We start from the raw sequence: 19,597 nt of genomic DNA on the forward strand, positions 1-19,597 counted from the left end.
GTGAGACAGAACTGGAGCAGGAGGCGCCACGTGTCACATGTAACCATGACTGAGCTCAAGTCAGCTAAAACCGAGGTTAAATTCTCCTCGGCAGCTCCAGGATCAGGTGGAAGGTCCAAGTTCTCCTCAATCAAAATACAAGAAATGATTCTGCGTCACTGCAGACTGATAAGGAATGAAAGAGTTTGTTTAAGAGACTGAAAATGAACGAAAGTTTGTCTGGACGTTCCTTTGTTCCACTGTGGAACAGCCTGCAGGAATGAATGTGTTCAAGAGCGTAAATTCATTATTAAACTTTACATCAACAATCAATCGATCAATCAAACTGTCAGAACCCTCAAACACAGCAGTTAGTTTAGTTAGTTATCGGTTTATTATTTTAGTTATTAGTTTATTACTGTGGTTGAACAGGAGATAAATAATAATTATGTCATGATGGGAAACATCTATTACCAGATTATAAACTGACATCTTGTTACGTCTTGTTACAGACTTTATGTTGTTTTTCATCCTGCTGCGTCTCTTTTGTCATATTGTTTTTTGTTTTGTTACGTCTTTTGTGTCTTATTAAGTCTTTTATGTCCTTTTTCATCTTATGTCTTTTTTTTGTCTTGTTACATCTTTCTTTTTCATCATCACATCTTTCTTCAAGATGGTTTTTGATGAGCGTAGGTGAGTCAAACCAGTTGAATAACTGGTTTTTATTCCAGTGATGTTCCCTCTTCCTGTTCAGCTGGGCTTCACTGCAGTAGAAGTACAGACACTCGAGTAAAAGTAGAAGTACTGCAGTAAAAATGAAAAAGTTCAGGCTCTGAAATGTCCTCTGAAGGACATTTCTACTGACTGACTCTGTGCAAAGACAACTGAACCTCAGCTTTTCTCCCTCTGTCCTTTTTATCTTGTTGAATTTTCTTGTAATGTCTTTTCTTCATCTTGTTTTTGTCTTGTATTGTCTTTTATGTAATTTTTTGTCTTAATGTTTTTTTTTTTCATCTTATGTTTTCTTGGTCATTTTACATCTTTTTCTGTCTTGTTTCTTCTTTTTCGTCTTAAGTTTCTTATGTCGTTGTTGGCCATGTTATGTCTTAAGTCTTTTATATTGTTTTTCTTCTTGTCACATCTTTATTTTTTATTTTCTTATTAATTTCAGTTGAAATCAGTCTTGACGTTAGAAGGTGGCGCACAATCACACAAAATAAAAATAATCAGTAATTCCCCTCAGATGCACTGAAAGTAAAGTAAGCTTGTTGAGTTTAAATGTAGGGAGTGAAGGTAAAACGTTTTCAGAAAAATAAAAACTCAAGTCCAGCGGACACCTGAAAAATCTACTGAAGTGCAGTAATGAAGTACTTGTGGCCCCTCGCTGCAGTGCCCGTGCACTCTTTGTCACTCTTTGTCACTCTTTGTCACATTTGGTATCAGGATGTAAAATGTGCAGAGCAACCTTTAAAGACATGCAGCTTGTCAGTCCTCTCCACACCCAGCTCTCACTCATCACGTCACACCTCAGGCTGCCGTCTGCACTGCGTCTCTGAGCTGCTCCTGGACAGTCGGCCAGCATGGCTCTCAACATCCCGGGTCTGGTGGCCACCATCATCTTCTACCTGCTGGTGCTCGGCATCGGCATCTGGGCCTCCATCAAATCCAGACGGGATGAGAACAGGATGAAGGCAGACCACGCAGACATGGCCCTGCTGGGGAACAGAAAGATCAACCTGGTTGTCGGCGTCTTCACCACAACTGGTGAGTTTGTTTTCACTTTAACTGCATGGTCACAGAATCCTGTCGTATCTACAGCTGTTCTGTGTGAGGAAAGGTGTAACCCCCCAAAATATATATGTATATATATATAAAAAAAAGAAAAAACAGGAACATCTCCAGCTGAAGGATCAAAGTTCTTTATTCCACACACATTCAGTCTTAAAGTTGAGGTTTATTCTGATGATCAATGACCCGTGTGAAAGTTTCCGAGCTCCTCTGATTATTTTAATGTGTTGTCTAATTGTTGAAAGTGAAGAATGTGTAGCTGGTCTGACTGGAACATGTCCTTTCAAGCCAACAATAATTGATTCTCTGTAATAAATCAGGTCTGTTCAGACACACCTGTCCTCAGCAGGACCTGCAGGCTGCAGCTGTGTGTCATCACACGTCAGTAACGTGTATAAAACCCTGCGGTTTCCTGTTAAGCAGGTAACTGTTTCAACATTCTGTTCTAAAGATAATGATAGATCCTGTTTAATGCCGTGGAACTCAAACTGTTCAGGCTCTGAAATGTCTTCAGAGGATAAAAGTAAAAAGTTGTCCTCTGAAGGACATTTCTACTGTTTCTGTCCAAAGACAACTGAACCTCAGCTTTTCTCCACCAGAGTCTCTGTCTCTCTCAGGTTCTTATGTCTTTTTCATCCTGTTTGTTCTTTCATGCAGTTTTTAGTCCTCCTTTTACGTTTTTTTTCCCCATTTTGTTACGTCTTTCTTGTCTTCTGGCTTTTATGTCATTTTTCATGTCATTACGTCTTTTTCATCCTGTTGTGTCTCTTTTGTTTTCCTTCTTTGTCGTCTTATGTTAAAAACGACGTAACAAGACAAAAACTTTTTGGTTTCATCTATTTATTTTGAACATTTAAAAGATAACATATATATGTAAAAAAAAAAAAAAAAAATAGAAACTATAAATAATGAACAGACTTACAGTGAGAAAAATAAATTAATACTTGATGTCTGAAAAGGAGCAGGAAGAAGCAACATGTTTGTCCAGACCTCCTCCTCAGTCTCTTACACTGTGTGTGTGTGTGTGTGTGTGTGTGTGTGTGTGTGTGTGTGTCAGCTACCTGGGTTGGCGGGTCCTTCATCATCGGCACGGCTGAGACGGTGTACGACCCAGACTTGGGGCTGGTTTGGGCCGTGTTGCCTGTAGCTGCAGCGCTGACTTTCTTTCTTGGTAAGAATCTTTCATTCTTTGAAAGTTTTATTTGACTTTGAGTTGTGGACAAAACAAGACATTTGAGGACATTTGTGGACTTTGGTCAACATTTTCTGTCATTTTATGGACCAAACAACTGATTGATTAGTGGAAAAATTATTGCCAGATTGATCAGTTGTGAAGACGGATGGAGATTTATTGAATCTTTTATTGTTTATTGTTGCTCATTAATGTTAATTAATATATTTCCTGGGTATGATGAGCTATTTCTGCTAATTATACAAATTTCAAGTCTTAGCAACCAAGTTGAATTGCAAAGCAAAGTAGTATTCCAGTGGAATAAACCTTTAAAACTATAACAGCTGAAACAGAAAGTGGTTTTTGGATAAAAAGTTTCTGGGCTCAACCAATCAGAGCTGGTTTAGTTTGTGCACTGTTTGGCTGTAATATGAGAAAGTTGCTCGCCAGGCCGCCATGTTGAAAAAGATACGTCACATTTCTCCTCAGGTGGTCTGATCTTTGCTGAGCCGATGAGGAAGAAGAATTACGTGACCATGATGGACCCGTTCCACGCCAAGTACGGAGACGGACTGAGCGGACTCCTGTCACTGGTGCTGCTGCTGGCAGAAATCACCTGGGTCACATCAACGCTCATCAGCTTGGGTACCAGTTTATCAAACCGCATCTTGATTTACGTGTTGTGCTTTTACGTTTTGATTGAACGTGTTTCTGTGTGTATAAACTGCATGTGTATTTCAAGTTGGCATGGCAACCGCATGTGTGTTTCATAGGAGTAACCATGAGCGTGATCCTGGATCTGTCCTACTCCGTGTGCATCTGGATCTCTGCTGCTGTGGCCATCGTCTACACGGTGCTGGGAGGTCTCTACTCTGTGGCCTACACAGACGTCATACAGCTCACCCTCATTTTTATCACACTGGTAATTTGATCGACCACATGTGGATCAGTTTGGATTCACAGCGGTTACGACGACACATTTTCTTTTCAAAACATCAGAACGAACATGTGATGTCATCACTGACAGTTAGAAGACTTCATACACAGATAAACTCTGAGCTTCTTTACCTGCGTCTCCATGTGATTAAACTGAACTTTGTGTTAATTTGTTGCTTTAAAGTTTGTTCATCTGAACATTTTTTGTCGAGATAAATAAATCTAATGTTATTATTCCCCGGCCGTATGAGAAGTGGAGGTTGGCAGTAGAAACCAGCTCTACTTGAACTTGTGTTAAAGGTGTTTCTCTGTTCCCTCAGTGGACGTGCGTCCCTTTCCTCTTCATGAGTCCCGCCTCCGTCGACATCACCACCACATCGTTCAACCAAACCTTCCAGGCCTCCTGGGTCGGGACTCTGACGGCAGACAGAGTCTGGATATGGATCGACATCTTTTTACTGCTGGTGAGGTGATGAGCAGCATGTGATCAACACTGACACACGAGAACTGAAACAAGGTGACTCAGAATGACTGAAAACACAGACGTCAGCTGATATTCAGGAAAATGATGCCATCGAGCGGCCGTGAAGGCAGCAGCATGACTCCCAAAAATTAATATCTACACAAACTGTATAGAGTCTGACATTAAGACGTGTGCAGGACTCCAGACTCAGACCCTCCTAACATTTTAAAATTAATTAATTTAAAAGCACATGAGCAAAACACCACAAATGATTTTTTTTTAAACTATGAAATGTCTTAAATGTGATTTAAAATAAGTTTTGTCTTGCAGTGTTGTCATGCAGTGCACTCATAAGTCATAATGATTTAACCTGGAGAGACGAATATTTTCTGAGGTGGTACGATGTGTAAAAAACTTTCAGAAACTCTGGTCTGTATTATTTACTGTGTAATATCTCTATCTCTACTCCACCTCCCCTCCAAAGATGCTGGGAGACCTGGGCTTCCAGGACTTCCATCAGAGGACACTGTCTGCCTCCTCCTCGTCCACCGCCAAGCTGCGGTGTTACATCGCCGCACTCGTCCTCCCCACGTTTGGGATTCCTCCGGTGCTCATCGGGGCCGTGGCTGCATCAACGGGTAAAACTGAAAATACCTTTCAACTCACGACACAACGGAAACCAAAACTAGTACACTGAGCATGCTGCAGTTATTATTTATATTTAATTATTTGTTTTTGATTTATATTTATTTTCAAGCTTAATAATAATAATAATAATAATAATAAAAATATTACAGCCCAAACCCAGCCCATGAAATATGTAAGAAACACAGCCTGACCCGACTCAAACCTGTCGGGTCTTGGTCCTGGTCCCATCAGGTCCCTTTGGGTCCCATCAGGTCCCTTTGGGTCCCATCAGGTTTGGGCACAGATGTCAAGCTCTAGTTGCTGGTGGCTCATGTCATGTTTGCACACAGAACAACACCTGCCCTCATATTACCTGTGTTAATAACAAACAGTTGGCCACACCCCTCCAATTTATGATGAAGCGGAACTATTTTCTCTTAAAGAGAACGTTGAAGAGAACGTTGAAGAGAACGTCGACACACTGAACTCTGACTGATCCTGCACCTCCTCTGTGTCTCAGACTGGAACCTGACCTCGTACGGTTCTCCGCCTCCGTTTGAGCGAGGTGAGGCCGGTCTGATTTTACCCCTCGCCCTGCACCACCTGACCCCGCCTTATGTCTCCATCATCGGCATCGGAGCTGTGGCTGCCGCCGTGATGTCATCGACTGACTCCGCCCTGCTGTCAGCGGCCTCCATCTTCTCCTCAAATATCTACAAGAGGATCCTGAGGACCGAGGTGAATGAGTGTAATCATATCTATCTATTAATCAATCATCAAATTAATTGCTGGTTATTTTTGATAATTGATTAATTGATTATAGCCAAAGTCTCTGATTTCAATCTGGCTGTGAGACTACAACAAAGTTTACGTAACATAAAAAACGTCTGAATATAATGGAGCTCAGCCTCTGACCTCCGTCCTCCGTCCTCCGTCCTCCGTCCTCCGTCCTCCTCCCTGCAGACTCTGTCACTCTTCACAGCTGAACTAAGGGACCGGGTGTAAATAGATCAATAACTGCCATGTGATTATTCTCACCCAGGTGCAAACAGACTCTGAAAAACTAATTTCACAGCCATATTAACTTCCTCTGTTTCTTCTGGCTGCAGGCGTCAGAGGAGGAGATCCGGTGGGTGATTCCCGCTGCTGTGGTTTTATGCGGCCTGGCAGGTACAGCGCTCACCTTCCTGGAAGCAGGTGTTATGGCCTTCTGGGTCCTGGGTGGAGAAATCTCCTACATTATCATGTTCCCGCAGCTGGTCTGCGTGCTCTTCTTCAACATCTCCAACGGTTATGGCGCCACTGTGGGCTTCCTGGTGGGTTTGATTTTAAGACTGTTGTGTGGAGAGCCTGTGCTCAGGCTACCACCTGTCATCCATTTCCCAGGATGCACCCTTGAAGACGGTGTTTATGTTCAGTACTCCCCTATCAGGACCACCTGTATGCTGGTTTCTTTTGCCACCATATTGCTGGTTTCCTACCTGACGTCTCTGCTCTTCAACAAAGGACTGATACCTGAGAAGTGGGACGTGTTTCACGTTAAAGTGCAGAACCCACCACAAACACAAACACCACGGGCAAAACAGAAGAAACACAACTCTGAGAACGATGGAGTCTCAGATCCAATGTTGGAATCAGCTTGTTGAAATTCAGATAATAACATGATGCAACACTAGCGTGCTGCGGGGATGGCGTATTTTTGTAGTCCAGCCCTGAAGTCAGCGTTGCTCTGGTTCCCTCGACAAACAGGCAGTGGGATGTTTCCTGTGGATTTTAAGCTTAAAGCTTAAAAATTCAGGAGTGGGGTGTTTACTGACATTTTATGTCGTAGAGCAAAATGTGAAAATCTGTTCAGCTTGTTTTAACCACAAACCTCATTTCGGACACACAACTAAAAACACTTTGAAAGAAACCCTCTGACTTTGGAAGGAGGGAACAGAAGATGCAGAAATGATCACTCAGCTCTGGGTTTTGGGAACCAGGTTTCTCTTGGAGGATCGGGCAGATGAACGTCTTTGGTGAGGGTACAAAGAAAATTATTTACTAATATTTTTGGTGTGAGTAACAAAAAACTTCATCTATTAAAGGCAAAAAGCTTGAAAATAAAAAAAATAAAAGACAAACTTAATGTGAGTGCCACCAGAAAGGTCAACTGATCACCAGTGAAGGGTCTTAATGCAGTTTATTGATGTTTACTCATATTAAATAATTAAAGTTCATATGTAAAACAGTCATTTATATGGTTCAGTGATGAAAATGGAAGGAATATTTACAGTTCAGATGTAAAATGCATACCATTATTTGATTTCCTTTGAACATGTATAACCTTTGGGAGGAGGTGACTGTTTGTTCCTAGTAATTAAACAAATGTCATTTCCTTTTCATGCTTTTATCAGAAGTGAGTTTGTTGAGAGTGAAGCGACACTCTTCTACTTTTTCTCTCATTAACAGTTCAAGTTTACATTTAATGCAGTAATTTGATGAACTTTGGAAATGAATAATTGTTGCGTGCAGTTAATGTTTTTTTCTTGTGTTGAAGTAAACAGTTAAACGTTCCTGTTTGTTCCTGTGGATTTTTTGATGTGGATTAGAACGAGGTGAAGCGAGGTGAGCGACAAGCTAAAGCCTCATTCACTGAAAACCTACAAACAATGTCAATGTCTGAACCAAATTTAGTACCAGAAAGTTTAGTTTTACCTGCTGTGTGAAAGGAAAGGGAACAGGAAAGTCAGGAGGATTCTTTCTCATGAACGTCTGTACAAAACTTCTTCTTATCTTAGTCCAGACCAAAGTGGCGTCCATGGAGCCAAGCTGGTAGTTTGGGTGCCAAATAAATGATGGAAATTTTTAAAACCTAACATTTTTTTTTTTTACTTTGAATGATAAAAAGTAAAGTGCATGACCTCCGTGTCCTGTTGCTTTAAAGGGGTAAAAAGTAAATGAAGCAATTAAAGGTGATAAGATGATCAGCTCACCTGGATGTGACCTGATGGATCAGGTCCAGCAGTCCAGTATCCTGCTGGTGCCCCCTACAGGCCGCAGAGTTCAAAACCATCATCATATGGAAGAGTGGAGCAGAAAACGTTGCTGATGTTTGACCGTGAAAGTTTAGTCTTGACTTTGGGAATTGTTGGGAAAGTATGGGAAAGAGGCTGGTGGTGAACCTTAATGTGGGAATATTTTGTTGAACAATACACCGATGATATTTTGGCAAAGAGAAATAAACACAAAAGGTAATATATAAATGTTAACAAGCTAACATTTGCAAGTCATGCATGACAGTTACAGCAATACCAATATATTAAAGGAAGGAAGGATATTTTTTAAAGTGGTAGATTTGAAGTTGGACACTACCAGTGGACTACACATAAAAATTCACAAGACTCAGCATTAAGAACAATGTTTTCTTTATAATTTAAAATAATATTCAAAACAAATGATATATGATATAAAATATAAAATGATATAAAAGATGCCATATAAGATGCAATCCGAGGACATAACAATGCCAACTCAAATCTCAAAAATAAAAATAAAATAAAATACAACAAACAGTACGAACACAGTGTTTAGTGTAGGTTGATATCAGAATTTGTGTTTGCGAGAGCCTCTCTGAAATCACTAAAACACATGAATAAACTTCTTTTTGTAAGAGGATACATGGTTTCACTGGACTGGAAGGGTATGAAAAACTATCATGTGACAAGTAACTAGTAACTAAAGCTGTCAGACAAATGTAAGGAAGTATAAATAAGTTGTATAATATAGAAATACATTAAGTACATAAGTTGTATAATATAGAAATACATTAAGTACATGTAAGTTCTCAAAGTACAATACTGAAAACAACAGCACACAGTTAAACACTGAGAAACCATCAATATCACAAGAAATAAACATGAACAAATAGAAAACATCCTGTAAAATGTCATCTTATTGTGAAAATCTGTCTGTTCCAGCTCTTCCTGCCGGGTTTCTTCCTGCTTCCAGACAGGAGTGCCTCTGGAAACAACTCACCTGTGTCAGTCTTTTCTCACTTTAGACGGAGTGAAGAAGCTGTAACTTGACTGAGACATGTTTGTCTTTCATCACTTCAGGGTTTGTTTGTTGCAGTGTGTTGTTCGTAGTAGTTGCTCAGTTCTTTCGTGGGAAAGTGTTTAAAGATAAATCTATGAGCGGCAATAACACATCTTTTACTTTTCATTTTTAAAAACATCTGAATTGGGTAAAAAGTTGTCCACTTTGCAGTGTTTGTTCAGTGTTTGTAGTCATCTCACAGTGTGACTGCTGTGAGGACGTGTCTACTAGCCAACCAATAGGAATGCAACATAAAGACATTTAAATATTCATGTATGTAAGCTATAAAATACTTCATGTTACCTGAAGCTCTCTTTGGCACCTGAAGTTGGTGTCTTTTTCCCTCGTATGATCGAGTCCACATCCTCCTCCACCTCTTTTTTGGATTTTTTCATACACATACATCCCACTGTGGTTTGAATCTGGCTGAGCTTTATTCTTTACCTCTATACACACTGATGACACAGATGGATGATGCACGCTGAAGACAGATGATGACGTTTCCTTGTGTATTGGCGTGTGTCCTCGCCTTTGATTCAGCAGGTCCAGTCTACATACCTTGTCACGTCACTGCAGCTTCATGACGCCATCCAGTGGACTAATAGTAGAACTACAGCAGTTGATGGCAGCAGCCTCCTGTGTGTCACTCTGACTGAATCCAACTGACACTGAAATGAAACATAAAATACCAACCAATCAGTGGAGAGATTTCTGTTCATGTGCAGATAAATGATTTATGTTTCGTCTCCAGATGAAAGTGTGTGTGAATGTGAGTTCAGCAGCATGAATCCATCCGAGGACAGAGAGGAGGGGGTCCCTCCCTTAAAGACCACTCTGTGTGGGGAAGATGACAGCCGGAGGTGAGATGAGGATTCTGATTGTCCACAATTCTCCATCTGAAGCAGACTTTTGTCTGAGCAGTGATGCAAAATGAAAATAGGGAGGAGATTTTCTTCCTCGCGTTGCTCACTGCTGATGTTTGTCCTGATCCATCGCGCTCTGGTCAGTTCCACATTCTGGTCTTGTGGACTGGACTATGAGCTGATTGGTTGGTTGAACATCTGGTTAGATGTGGTTGGCTGTTGTAGCTGCTCTCATTTTAAATCTATCAGTGTGCTGAATTTTGTAATATCTGTGAACTGTAATCAGTAACACGTCCATGATGTAATGTCAGTAAGTAGATTTTTTTTTAATTCAGCCATGTATTCAAACAATTAAAATTCTACATAATATCACATTTCTTTTTCTCAGTAATATTTTTTATGAATATGTGAGCTTTAATAATTTCTTTCTGTCAGGATCCAACAGAGACCAGACTGTCCTGAACCTGAACCCAGCTGTGTTTCCATGAAGAGTGACGGATCTGTGGACGGTCGTCTGTACTTTAAAGATGGACGCCACCCTGTTGATCAAAGGTGAGGATCTGAAACTGACAGTAACAACTAAATTATGTGTATTTATAACACTGTCAACTGTGACATCTCCAGTTTGAAACCTTTACCGGGTCAGATGAGCTCTGAAGGAGAGTTACAGAAGTCAGGCTGTAAATGACGTAATAACAGTGTGTATATGTAAGTCCTAAACACACACACAGTGTAAGAGTGTGTTCCATTTATTGTTCCGATACTTTGGACTTTTTCATGACCGAAGTATTTTGTTTTCCATGCAAATTTCTTAGAAAGTATCTTCCATTTTAATGTGCATGTAAGAGATATTTTCTTTTCTTTTGAGACATTTTTGCGACTCATCATCATCTATTATATCATTTATGTGTATAATGTTCCAAAAATTCAAAACTGTTCAACTGTTGCCAGTTAATTACGTTGTAAATTTTCTCTGATTTAAAAAAAAAAAAATCTTACACTTTTGAAAGTTTTGTCAACCTTCTCAAATTATGCTTCAAGTTACAAGCTAAGTTCAAATGTGAACTTTTTGTAAATAAGACAGAAGAAGCAGGCAGGTTTTTGCACGAGTCTCATTTAATCTGCTTGTACACTTACACACACTCACACACACACACACACACACACACACACTTTGATCACAATCACCTCAGTATAAAAATCAACCAGTGAACCTAATTCACACCAAAAATCTCATCAATCATCCACAAATATGTTTTGGTTTAAAAATAAATTCATGCATCTCAGCATCATTTATATTTCCATGTACAGTATGATACAAATCATGTGAAAACAAAAGAGCTACACAGTCTGACAACCTGTACACAGAAAAACATTTACAAACCAAAACTCATCTCAGTGCAGCATTTTACATCTTCATTAACATTTATTTTATTTTTGTGGATGTTCCTTGGCTTCTTCTGTTTTTTTTCTTCTCTTTATAAAACGATTATCTGCAGCCATCGTGGAGAAACACGCCACACATGCATTCTGCACAAACACCCTGTACATCAGACTGTTAGCGAGTAAATCTGAATCAACAGCACACGCAAATATAGTCACACATTTTTTCTTTACTAGATTACAGAAACTCAGTGTGTAACATGGATTTTAACATCAAGATTAAAGGTTTTGGCCACATTTTTGTGCCACAAAGATCCTTTTTTTAAACTACGGCAGGCCAGAGGGGACACATGTCAGTATTTCAGACTTTCAGTTTCCCTGTGAGGAAAACGGTTTAAAATCACTGGGCTAAAATCTGCAAAAATATCATCATAACATGTCAGTTTCCTGCTGTAACATTTGGTTTTATTTTACTAATGAACCTTCTTCAGTTGGTTCTGTTTCTGCTCTGCTGTTTCTGAACAGCTGTGCTTGCAATTATCTTTTTAATGCTGTTATTTTGAAATTACAAGTAAATTATTCCATTATCTTGAGATAACGAAGCTCATTTTCTTGTGATAAGATCAATAAGCACCTCCAAATTTCATAACATGGGCAACGATGATGTTCAGTGAGAAACAACTTGTCTGTTATTTTGTCATTTTGTTCCCTGCGTATCTGTAAACACAGTGTTTGCATTAGAGAAGGTGCTGCATGAATGAATGGGACAAATTGTACAGGACTGAATTAAAGAGGACAGAAGGACACAATGCCTGTGTTACACTGCTTACTAACACACTCACTAACCCTGACCCTTACTAACATACAGCACATATGATTGAAACAGAAACGTCAAAGACATTAGCGTTGATTTGTGATGAAGATAGGTTGGAATTGAAAGTGTTCAAAACTTTGCACAACCAGAACCAGGAGGAACGTTTCAAACACACAACCTTTTTGTGTGGAGTTTGCGTGTCGTCCTCATGTCGCCTCTGATCAAGGTGCTGACGTAGAGTTTGAGTTGGTCCCCAGGTGCTGCACACATCTTTACTTTATAACGAAGCTTGTTATCTCCAGACAGTGGCGTTAAAAACAAATGCAAGCACAGCTGCTCTGGGCTTCTCTATCTGTGGCAAAGAGACTTTATTTTTTTCTTTTCAGACACAAAAACTCCCCTGCCTCAGTGATTTCTTCAGTGACCTTTTGACATCAGGAATCCGAGTGTGTTGTCGGTGAATGAGTCCACAAATCAGGTGTGTTACCTGTGGAGCTTTTTTTCTTCTATTCATCTTCACACAAACACTCTTTTGACACTTTTCACAACAGTTAATATTCAACAGTTTGGACACAGTAAACTCATCCACACTGTAGATTAGGCATAAATAACATATAGATATTTCCATAAATATTCATCCTCAGATGTCCTGTGTTGTTTTAAGATCATGATGCTTTGGATGTTTTTTTAAATTAAAAAGCAGCAGCAAAGAAAATGTTTGTTTTTTTCATCCATTTTGGATGAATAAAAGTTTAAACATTCTCAGTGTAGCACCAGACAGAGTACAAAATAAGTTAAATCATGGATTAAATAAAAAAAAAAAATGTATGAAATATCCCTCTACCCCCAGAAAAGAAGAAAAGAAACGCAGGTAGAAAGATCCAGAAAGGCACTTAAGTGTGATGATATCCAACGACAGCAAAGGCTCTTTCAAATGAAAAGTGATTTTAAATCAAATGTCAAGTTTCTCTTCTCAGTTACAGACAAACTTCAGAAAGTTTCTAGAAACATGAAACTGCATCAGATCTTTTATGAAGCAACTTTTTTTTCCCAGTCCAGTGTCTCCTCCCACCATTTATGATTTCCATCAGCAGTTCGATCAGATCAGTCATAATCCAGTGTGAAACTCTTAGTCTTTTAAATGGTCCCATCAGTTTTGTTTGCTATGAAATATTCTGTAAATGTCACCCTTTTTTTTTCACTTGAATGTTGTTTTTCAGTGGTGACCTGAATGCAGCATCATTAGCTTCTATAAGACGTGTCTGAAAAATTCTGAATCCAGGAATCAGACGTATAAACGACACAAATACAAACAGACAGAATCTAACAGGTTGAACCTTCACCAGTCATCTACTGTATAATCTGACAACCAAAGGCACAATTATTTAATGTCAGTATCATTATAAGTTTTATTTACGTTTCATTTTATTTTCTTGTGTTCATCCTTTCATTTGATCCTTTATTGAATCACACTTTGTAAAGTCTGATTGGACATGAGCACGATAAACTAAACTAGTCATTACATTTATTCAGTTTAAAGCCAGAGGTCTGGATTCAGGTCACATGACTTGGACTTGAATCAGACTTAAGTCACAGATTTGATGACTTAAGACTCAACTTTACAAAATCAAAAAAGCAACTCGACTTGGACTTCAACGCCAGTGATTCATGACTCGACCAAAGATTCAAATGTCTGTCATTTAAAAGGTGTGAATCCATAAATCAATTGATTTTCCTTTATTTCCTGAATCAACTAACGTTAATCATTCTCAGCACGTCGACACTTAATCCACCAGGTTCGCTTTGGTTTGAACTAATCAGACATCAGAGAACCATGAAGAAGAACAAACGTCACCTTACTGACCTCCAGCTGAAAAAAAATGATACCAAAGATCATTTTGTTTCAGTATAAAAACTACAAATTGGTGAAGAGAAAATGACTTGTAGTCAGATGGAGACGCCACAGAGAACAGTCAGTCAAGGCTAACATTAACGTCTTAGTTAACAGCAGCTGAACAGCTTCTTGAGGCTGAAACTCAGTGTTATATTATGACTCGTTTAAGACTTGAAACTCAAAATATAAGACTTGGGACTTGACTGTCTTGACATGGGACTTGAGTGCAAAGACTTGCTTGTAACTTATAAAATAATGACTTTGTTCCACCTCTGATTAAAGCTCATGAAAACTTCTTCTTCTTCTTCTTCATCTGACAGATACAGATTCATGTCTGAGTTTTATACGTCTGACGCCTGGACAGGAAACACTGAGCTGTTTCACACGGTTTCTGGTTTTTCTTTGTGAACATCCAAAATGTTGTTGTGTTGAACCTTCGTTGTCTTTGTTTCTGACACTCTGTTTGTGACTCCTGATGGTCACATGATCAATGAATGACCTGAAGGTGCAGTTTGTTTGTCATCTGAGGTGCAGCAACTACACCTGTGACCCTGCGCAAGGCCTTCTGGGTGGAAAGAGATGGATGGTGAGAGCGAACCCTCTCATTCACTGACGTGGTGGCGACGTGGTTGGCTTCTAACAGAGCAGCTGTGAATCCAAACGAACCAAAAACAAAGAAAGTCTGCTTCTCTGTTCTGGTTCAGACCAAGAAAAACCACCTGATGTGCAGGTCACCTGTAGCATCCTGCTCCACCTCGACTCTGTGATTTACAGTTTCCCAGTGGACAGATAGCTTTAGGCTACTTGTTGTTACACTGCTGCTAACTGTAGCTGCCATTAGCTGAGTTAGCTGTGCAGCTAGCTGTTTTATTAGCTGACTCTTCCTGGACTGGGAGCTCGGAGTGCCATGGGAGTGTTGGTTAACGTACAGGAGCTTTGGAGTCCCAGGAGGAGGTGGAGGGCAGGGAATGCTGATAGGTTGCAGCGTCACAGCTGGAGCTGAGCGAGCAAGCAACGAAACCAGGCTCAGCGGCACGGCTAACTGAGCTAACTAGCTAACAACAGCTACAGTTAGCCACACTTGATGCTTCTCCTGGTTCTTGACGTCCCTTGGTGGGTCATTCCTGTTCAGGGTCATGTGATCCATCATGAAGTGTCTCATGTGTTTGACTGCAGTCTGTATTTTTTTTGACTCATTGCCAAAAAAGCTGAAACCAACAGGAAGAGTGTAAACGTCTCGTCTCTGAAGTGCTTTGTGCTGCAGCAGCGAGTCTTCTTCCATCTCCAGCTTCAGGAAACTCGCTGTCTAACAAACTGCGGTGTGAAGACGTTCAAGTTGTGGGTTTGATTCCCTCTGGATTCACTTGTGGTGCTGTTAAGGCGCTTCGGATGAAAGCGTCACCAGACGGCAGAAATCTGTTTACAGGCATTTCCACACAAACACACTGCAACAGACAAACAGACGTGACCACAGTTTAACAACAGAAACTGACACAGACTCTTAAAAGGAAGAATCTCTCTCTAGGTAACAAAGTTCAGACTGTAGTAAAATTGCAGCTGTGTCTGTTATTGATCAGTGATCAGTTCACCTGCAGTCATCTCCTCCTGTGCTGATCACGTATTTATCTTCGTGGGAGAAGCGGATGTTGGTCACGTGAGCCGAGTGGCCGAGGTAGCGCTTGTGTTTGGCCTGCAGACAGAAAAAACATTTGCATTTCTATTCAACCAACAATCAATACATAATCTATTTCATCATCATTCAATGGGTGCTGCGACTTTTGACTCGTGCTATTTGTATTTCTAACCTTGTACCATTGTTATCATTGCAGATCACACCAAATTCTGTCATGTTTCAATCCAAACATCTTTTTGTTCATACAACATGAGATGTCTGCACGCTGATTTTGATGGTTAATTTCTTCTATTTTGATACGTTTTCACAATGTGAAGAAAATATAAATGTCAGCAGTGTTGTTCCTGTGGTAAGAACGTATTAAAAGTATTCAGTAACAAATGAAGAAGTCTTGCAGACCGAATGAAGACACAATTAAAAACTTTAATGACTCACAAACTTCTCTGTGCAGGGGAAGTCGAACAGTTTGACCAATCCAAAGTCATCGCCGGTGACGATGTTCAGGCTGGCGTGAGACACACACGCACAGTTGACTTCAGCTTTGTCTGCGTTTCGTGGCCAAATCCCCAAAACTTCATCTCCCAGGATGCTGAGGAAGAGAAGAAGTATCATTTCAAAACAGCTGAACTCACTTTGGACCTGATTTGATTTGATTTGTGTGTGTGTGTGTGTGTGTGTGTGTGTGTGTGTGTGTGTGTGTGTTACCTTGTCCAGGTTGCCCAGGTGATTCTGTCAATGATGGTCTGGTCGCTCACCAACTTCCCTGAAGGAACCTCAAACACCTGCCGCTTATACACTCCTGTGGACACCTGCACACACACACACACACACACACACACACACACACACACACACACACACACACACAAATAAATAAGTGTATATGTGTATATGTGTATGTGTTTTAGAAGTCTTCATGGGTCCACCCAAACCCAAGACCCGATCCAGGACCCATACAGGCTTGGATCCGGGTGGATCTGAGAGGACCCCTCCCTGCTCACACACTGATGATCATTATGGAAGTTCTGTGTGTGTTTTGTAAAGTGCAACACTCAAACTGCAAAGTAAATCACAGTGGTGCCAAATGACCAGCAGAGGTGTGTGTGTGTGTGTGTGTGTGTGTGTGTGTGTGTGTGTGTGTGTGTGTGTGTGTATACCTGTATATAACAGCTGTCAGCAGAGAAGTCAAGTTGCAGGATGAAAGCAGGGATGTCGCTGCAGTAAACCAGCCGGTTCAGACTGGGTCCTCCGCTCACATCGTAAACATCCACCGTGTTTTCCACCGAACCGACTGCCAACAGCCGCCGATCCGGACTGAACCTGCAAGACACACACACATACAAGAGTTCACTCAAACAGATACAATATGGCTGTTTGTTTCTCTCTCTTTCTCCTCATCCAGTCCCTTGCCAACCTGATGTCTTGGATGGCGGCGCTGCGGTCTCGTTTCTTCGCCCACATCTTCAGCGAGTTGGCGAGGAGGAGGAGGAACTCGCCATTCTTCATACCCACTGCCAGCATCTCTCCGTCCGCGCTGTAGCTCACACACCGGGCTGCATGGCCGACACACACCTTGTTCAACAATTTCTAGAGAAAGAGAGAGAAAAAGACTTAATGCTCATTGGTCGTTATGGTTTTATCTAATATGTTAGTTAGAAATATTCCTTGTTTCCTTAAATGATGACTCATAACTTCAATTATCATTGACTAAACTAAGAGAACACTTCTGTTACCAAACTCTCGTCTCGAGTTTACAGTCTACACTCCCTATCAGCTGGTTATGGACTGAGCAACACCTTGTTGGTGACAGTCAGATATTGGCGTTGAATGTCTGTACCTTGTCGTTCAGGTCCCACAGACGGATGGTGGCGTCGTTGCTGGCAGTGATGCAAAGGTCTTTCGCAGGATGAGCACTCAGACCCCAGATTCCTCCCCTGGCGTGACTGTCCAGCAGCAGGTTGGACGCTGCGTTCTTTTCCCCGACCTCGATGATCTCCCCGTCCTTCGTTCCCACCAGGATCTTACCCTGAGGAAGAAGAGGGACGGAGGTGATGAGGAGGATGGACAGGAGGCAACAACTGAGGGATGAAGGATGAAAACCAAAAGTTCTCACCTTGCCTCTGCAGACGGATCGGACACACTCCACCTGCTGTCCCGTCTCCAGCTGGAACGCTCGACAACGCTTCATCTCCTGGTCCCAGAGCTTCACGGCTCCGCCCTCCTTTGTCCTGACACACACCACATTACATCATAATACAGAATCAGTAAATGAACACAAGCACGCTGCGTTCACCAAATAATAAGAGTGGAGACATTTTCAATGCAGTGCGTTTCTGTAAACGTGACAAACGGTTATTTAAGTCTTGTAGTTTGGATGCTTTCTAAGAGCAGCAGTCAGCTGATGATGTGTCACTCACGGCCTCTCCTTGCCACCGGTGACAATGAGTCCGTCTCTCAGCGTGGTGTACATGGTAAAGACCGGCCCGGTGTGAGCCTTCGCCACCACCCTCAGCAGGTAGTGATCCCGCCACACGTACACGTCCCCGTTAATGGCTCCGGTAAATGTCAAGTTATTCTGCAAACATACATTTAGGAAGAAACAGTGAAACTGTACTCATCTCTGTTTTAGGTAAGTGAAGCTACAGTTTAAGAACTAACCATATTTCTATATCTGTTTTACTTTCTTCTGCAAGTGACTGAGACCAAACATTTTGGGACAACAATCAAGGTTCAGTGAACTCACAGCACCGAAGGCGACAGACAACATTGTCTGCATCCTGCCGTCCTCCACCGTTCCCACCACGCCCTTCTTGTACATCAGAGCGCCGCCGGCAAGCGTCCAGAACTTCACGTGTTTGATTCCCACTGACACGAACTGGGAGTCAGAGTCTGGACGAAACTCCACCACGAAGATCCGGTCTGGGTGTCCGGCTTTACTGCACACCTTGGATCCTGCAGTGGAGACACAGACTTACACCTTGTCATCTGTTTTATTGCAAACTGAAGCCTGACATCAGTTGATAACCAATATTTCATAGCATTAATTAGTATAATCAAGTTTCATACTTGTTAAGCTGTAAATTTTTGGCAAATTTCAGCTTTAAATTTTAACTGTCCAAGCCAGCTGAGTGACAAACACAATGACAAGCCACTGAAGTAATGGCAGCCCCACTAAATGGCGAAACAAAGCTGTCGCCGGATTCGCCAATTGGCAAATAGGACTTTGACAAGTTCAGCAAAAAAAAAACTATGAATGTGACCTTTTATATGCTCCAAAATATACAAATTATCAGTTAGTAATAATGATTAGTTATCGATTAGATGTCAGTCGGACCTTCCTGCCAGCGCCACACAGTGATGGTGTGTTCAGGTTCCACTCCGACAGACAGCAGCAGCTTCCCTGTGGCGCTGAAGTTGACGTAGCCGACGCCTTTAGTGTGAGGACAGCGAAGGATGGACAGAGTCTGTTTGCTCATCGCATCCCACACATGGATGGAAGGAGTGGTGCCTACAGAAAGATAACCAGACATGAGGAGAGCGGATATAAATCCAGGTTTTATCATTTCACAACGATGACAGAAAGTCACAAAAAGTTGGTGGACTGAAACGGAGCAGTTAGAGGGATCGATGCAGCGTACAAACACCCTGAGAACCAGAACAACATCACCACGAGGAGCGAAGTGCTTCACAGAACATCGTCATCAAACCAGCTTTTAGATTACTTTAATTTTTTCCAGGCTGCTGTTGGCTTCAGCTGATAACAGCTGCCTGGAAGGAAAGAAATCAATTTAAGAACTGATGAATGATTTGGAAACCAAACACAACTTCATTTTGTTCTGAATCAGTGAGTATGAGATGCTCTTCTCTGCTGCAGACACATTTCCTGACTTAAATGTTGATAAGACAGCTGGATTTTGTGTTTTGCTGCTTTTTGCACCCACAGACAGCATCGGGACTGCTAAAGGTCCC

General features: G+C 41.2%; 2 protein-coding genes across 3 annotated transcripts in view; one reads left to right on the forward strand and one right to left on the reverse strand.

The window, feature by feature from the left end:
• The first annotated feature begins 1,515 nt into the window (after positions 1 to 1,515).
• Positions 1,516 to 7,498, forward strand: LOC146314996 (high-affinity choline transporter 1-like). The gene is made up of 8 exons (XM_084735445.1): positions 1,516 to 1,743; positions 2,825 to 2,938; positions 3,428 to 3,583; positions 3,712 to 3,860; positions 4,195 to 4,338; positions 4,822 to 4,975; positions 5,485 to 5,702; positions 6,074 to 7,498. Exons 1-8 carry the CDS (start codon positions 1,560 to 1,562, stop codon positions 6,608 to 6,610), a joined length of 1,656 nt encoding a protein of 551 aa, XP_084591571.1. The 5' UTR covers positions 1,516 to 1,559; the 3' UTR covers positions 6,611 to 7,498.
• Positions 7,499 to 15,214: 7,716 nt separating this feature from the next.
• LOC146314997 (echinoderm microtubule-associated protein-like 6) overlaps positions 15,215 to 19,597 on the reverse strand; it is a 93,582-nt gene continuing 89,199 nt past the window's right edge. For both annotated transcript variants that reach the window (XM_084736640.1, XM_084736639.1), the window contains 11 exons: positions 18,963 to 19,136; positions 18,372 to 18,580; positions 18,046 to 18,203; positions 17,742 to 17,856; positions 17,466 to 17,654; positions 17,043 to 17,215; positions 16,786 to 16,948; positions 16,334 to 16,437; positions 16,064 to 16,217; positions 15,585 to 15,685; positions 15,215 to 15,440 (listed from right to left, as the gene is read on the reverse strand). In XM_084736640.1, coding sequence (XP_084592766.1) covers positions 15,416 to 15,440; positions 15,585 to 15,685; positions 16,064 to 16,217; positions 16,334 to 16,437; positions 16,786 to 16,948; positions 17,043 to 17,215; positions 17,466 to 17,654; positions 17,742 to 17,856; positions 18,046 to 18,203; positions 18,372 to 18,580; positions 18,963 to 19,136 — 1,565 coding nt within the window. In that variant the 3' untranslated portion in view covers positions 15,215 to 15,415. The remainder of the gene's footprint in view (positions 15,441 to 15,584; positions 15,686 to 16,063; positions 16,218 to 16,333; positions 16,438 to 16,785; positions 16,949 to 17,042; positions 17,216 to 17,465; positions 17,655 to 17,741; positions 17,857 to 18,045; positions 18,204 to 18,371; positions 18,581 to 18,962; positions 19,137 to 19,597) is intronic.

The sequence above is a fragment of the Lutjanus erythropterus genome, chromosome 14, assembly GCF_056507025.1.
Source record: "Lutjanus erythropterus isolate fLutEry1 chromosome 14, fLutEry1.hap2, whole genome shotgun sequence".
NCBI lineage: Eukaryota > Metazoa > Chordata > Actinopteri > Lutjaniformes > Lutjanidae > Lutjanus > Lutjanus erythropterus.

What these genes read in the sequence shown, in the direction of transcription:
- LOC146314996 (XM_084735445.1), top strand. Translation starts at nt 1,560, where the DNA reads ATGGCTCTCAACATCCCGGGTCTGGTGGCCACCATCATCTTCTACCTG. An exon ending in AGCGCTGACTTTCTTTCTTG is followed by an intron (nt 2,939 to 3,427) that starts GTAAGAATCTTT and finishes ATTTCTCCTCAG; the next exon opens with GTGGTCTGATCTTTGCTGAG. An exon ending in CCCTCATTTTTATCACACTG is followed by an intron (nt 3,861 to 4,194) that starts GTAATTTGATCG and finishes CTGTTCCCTCAG; the next exon opens with TGGACGTGCGTCCCTTTCCT.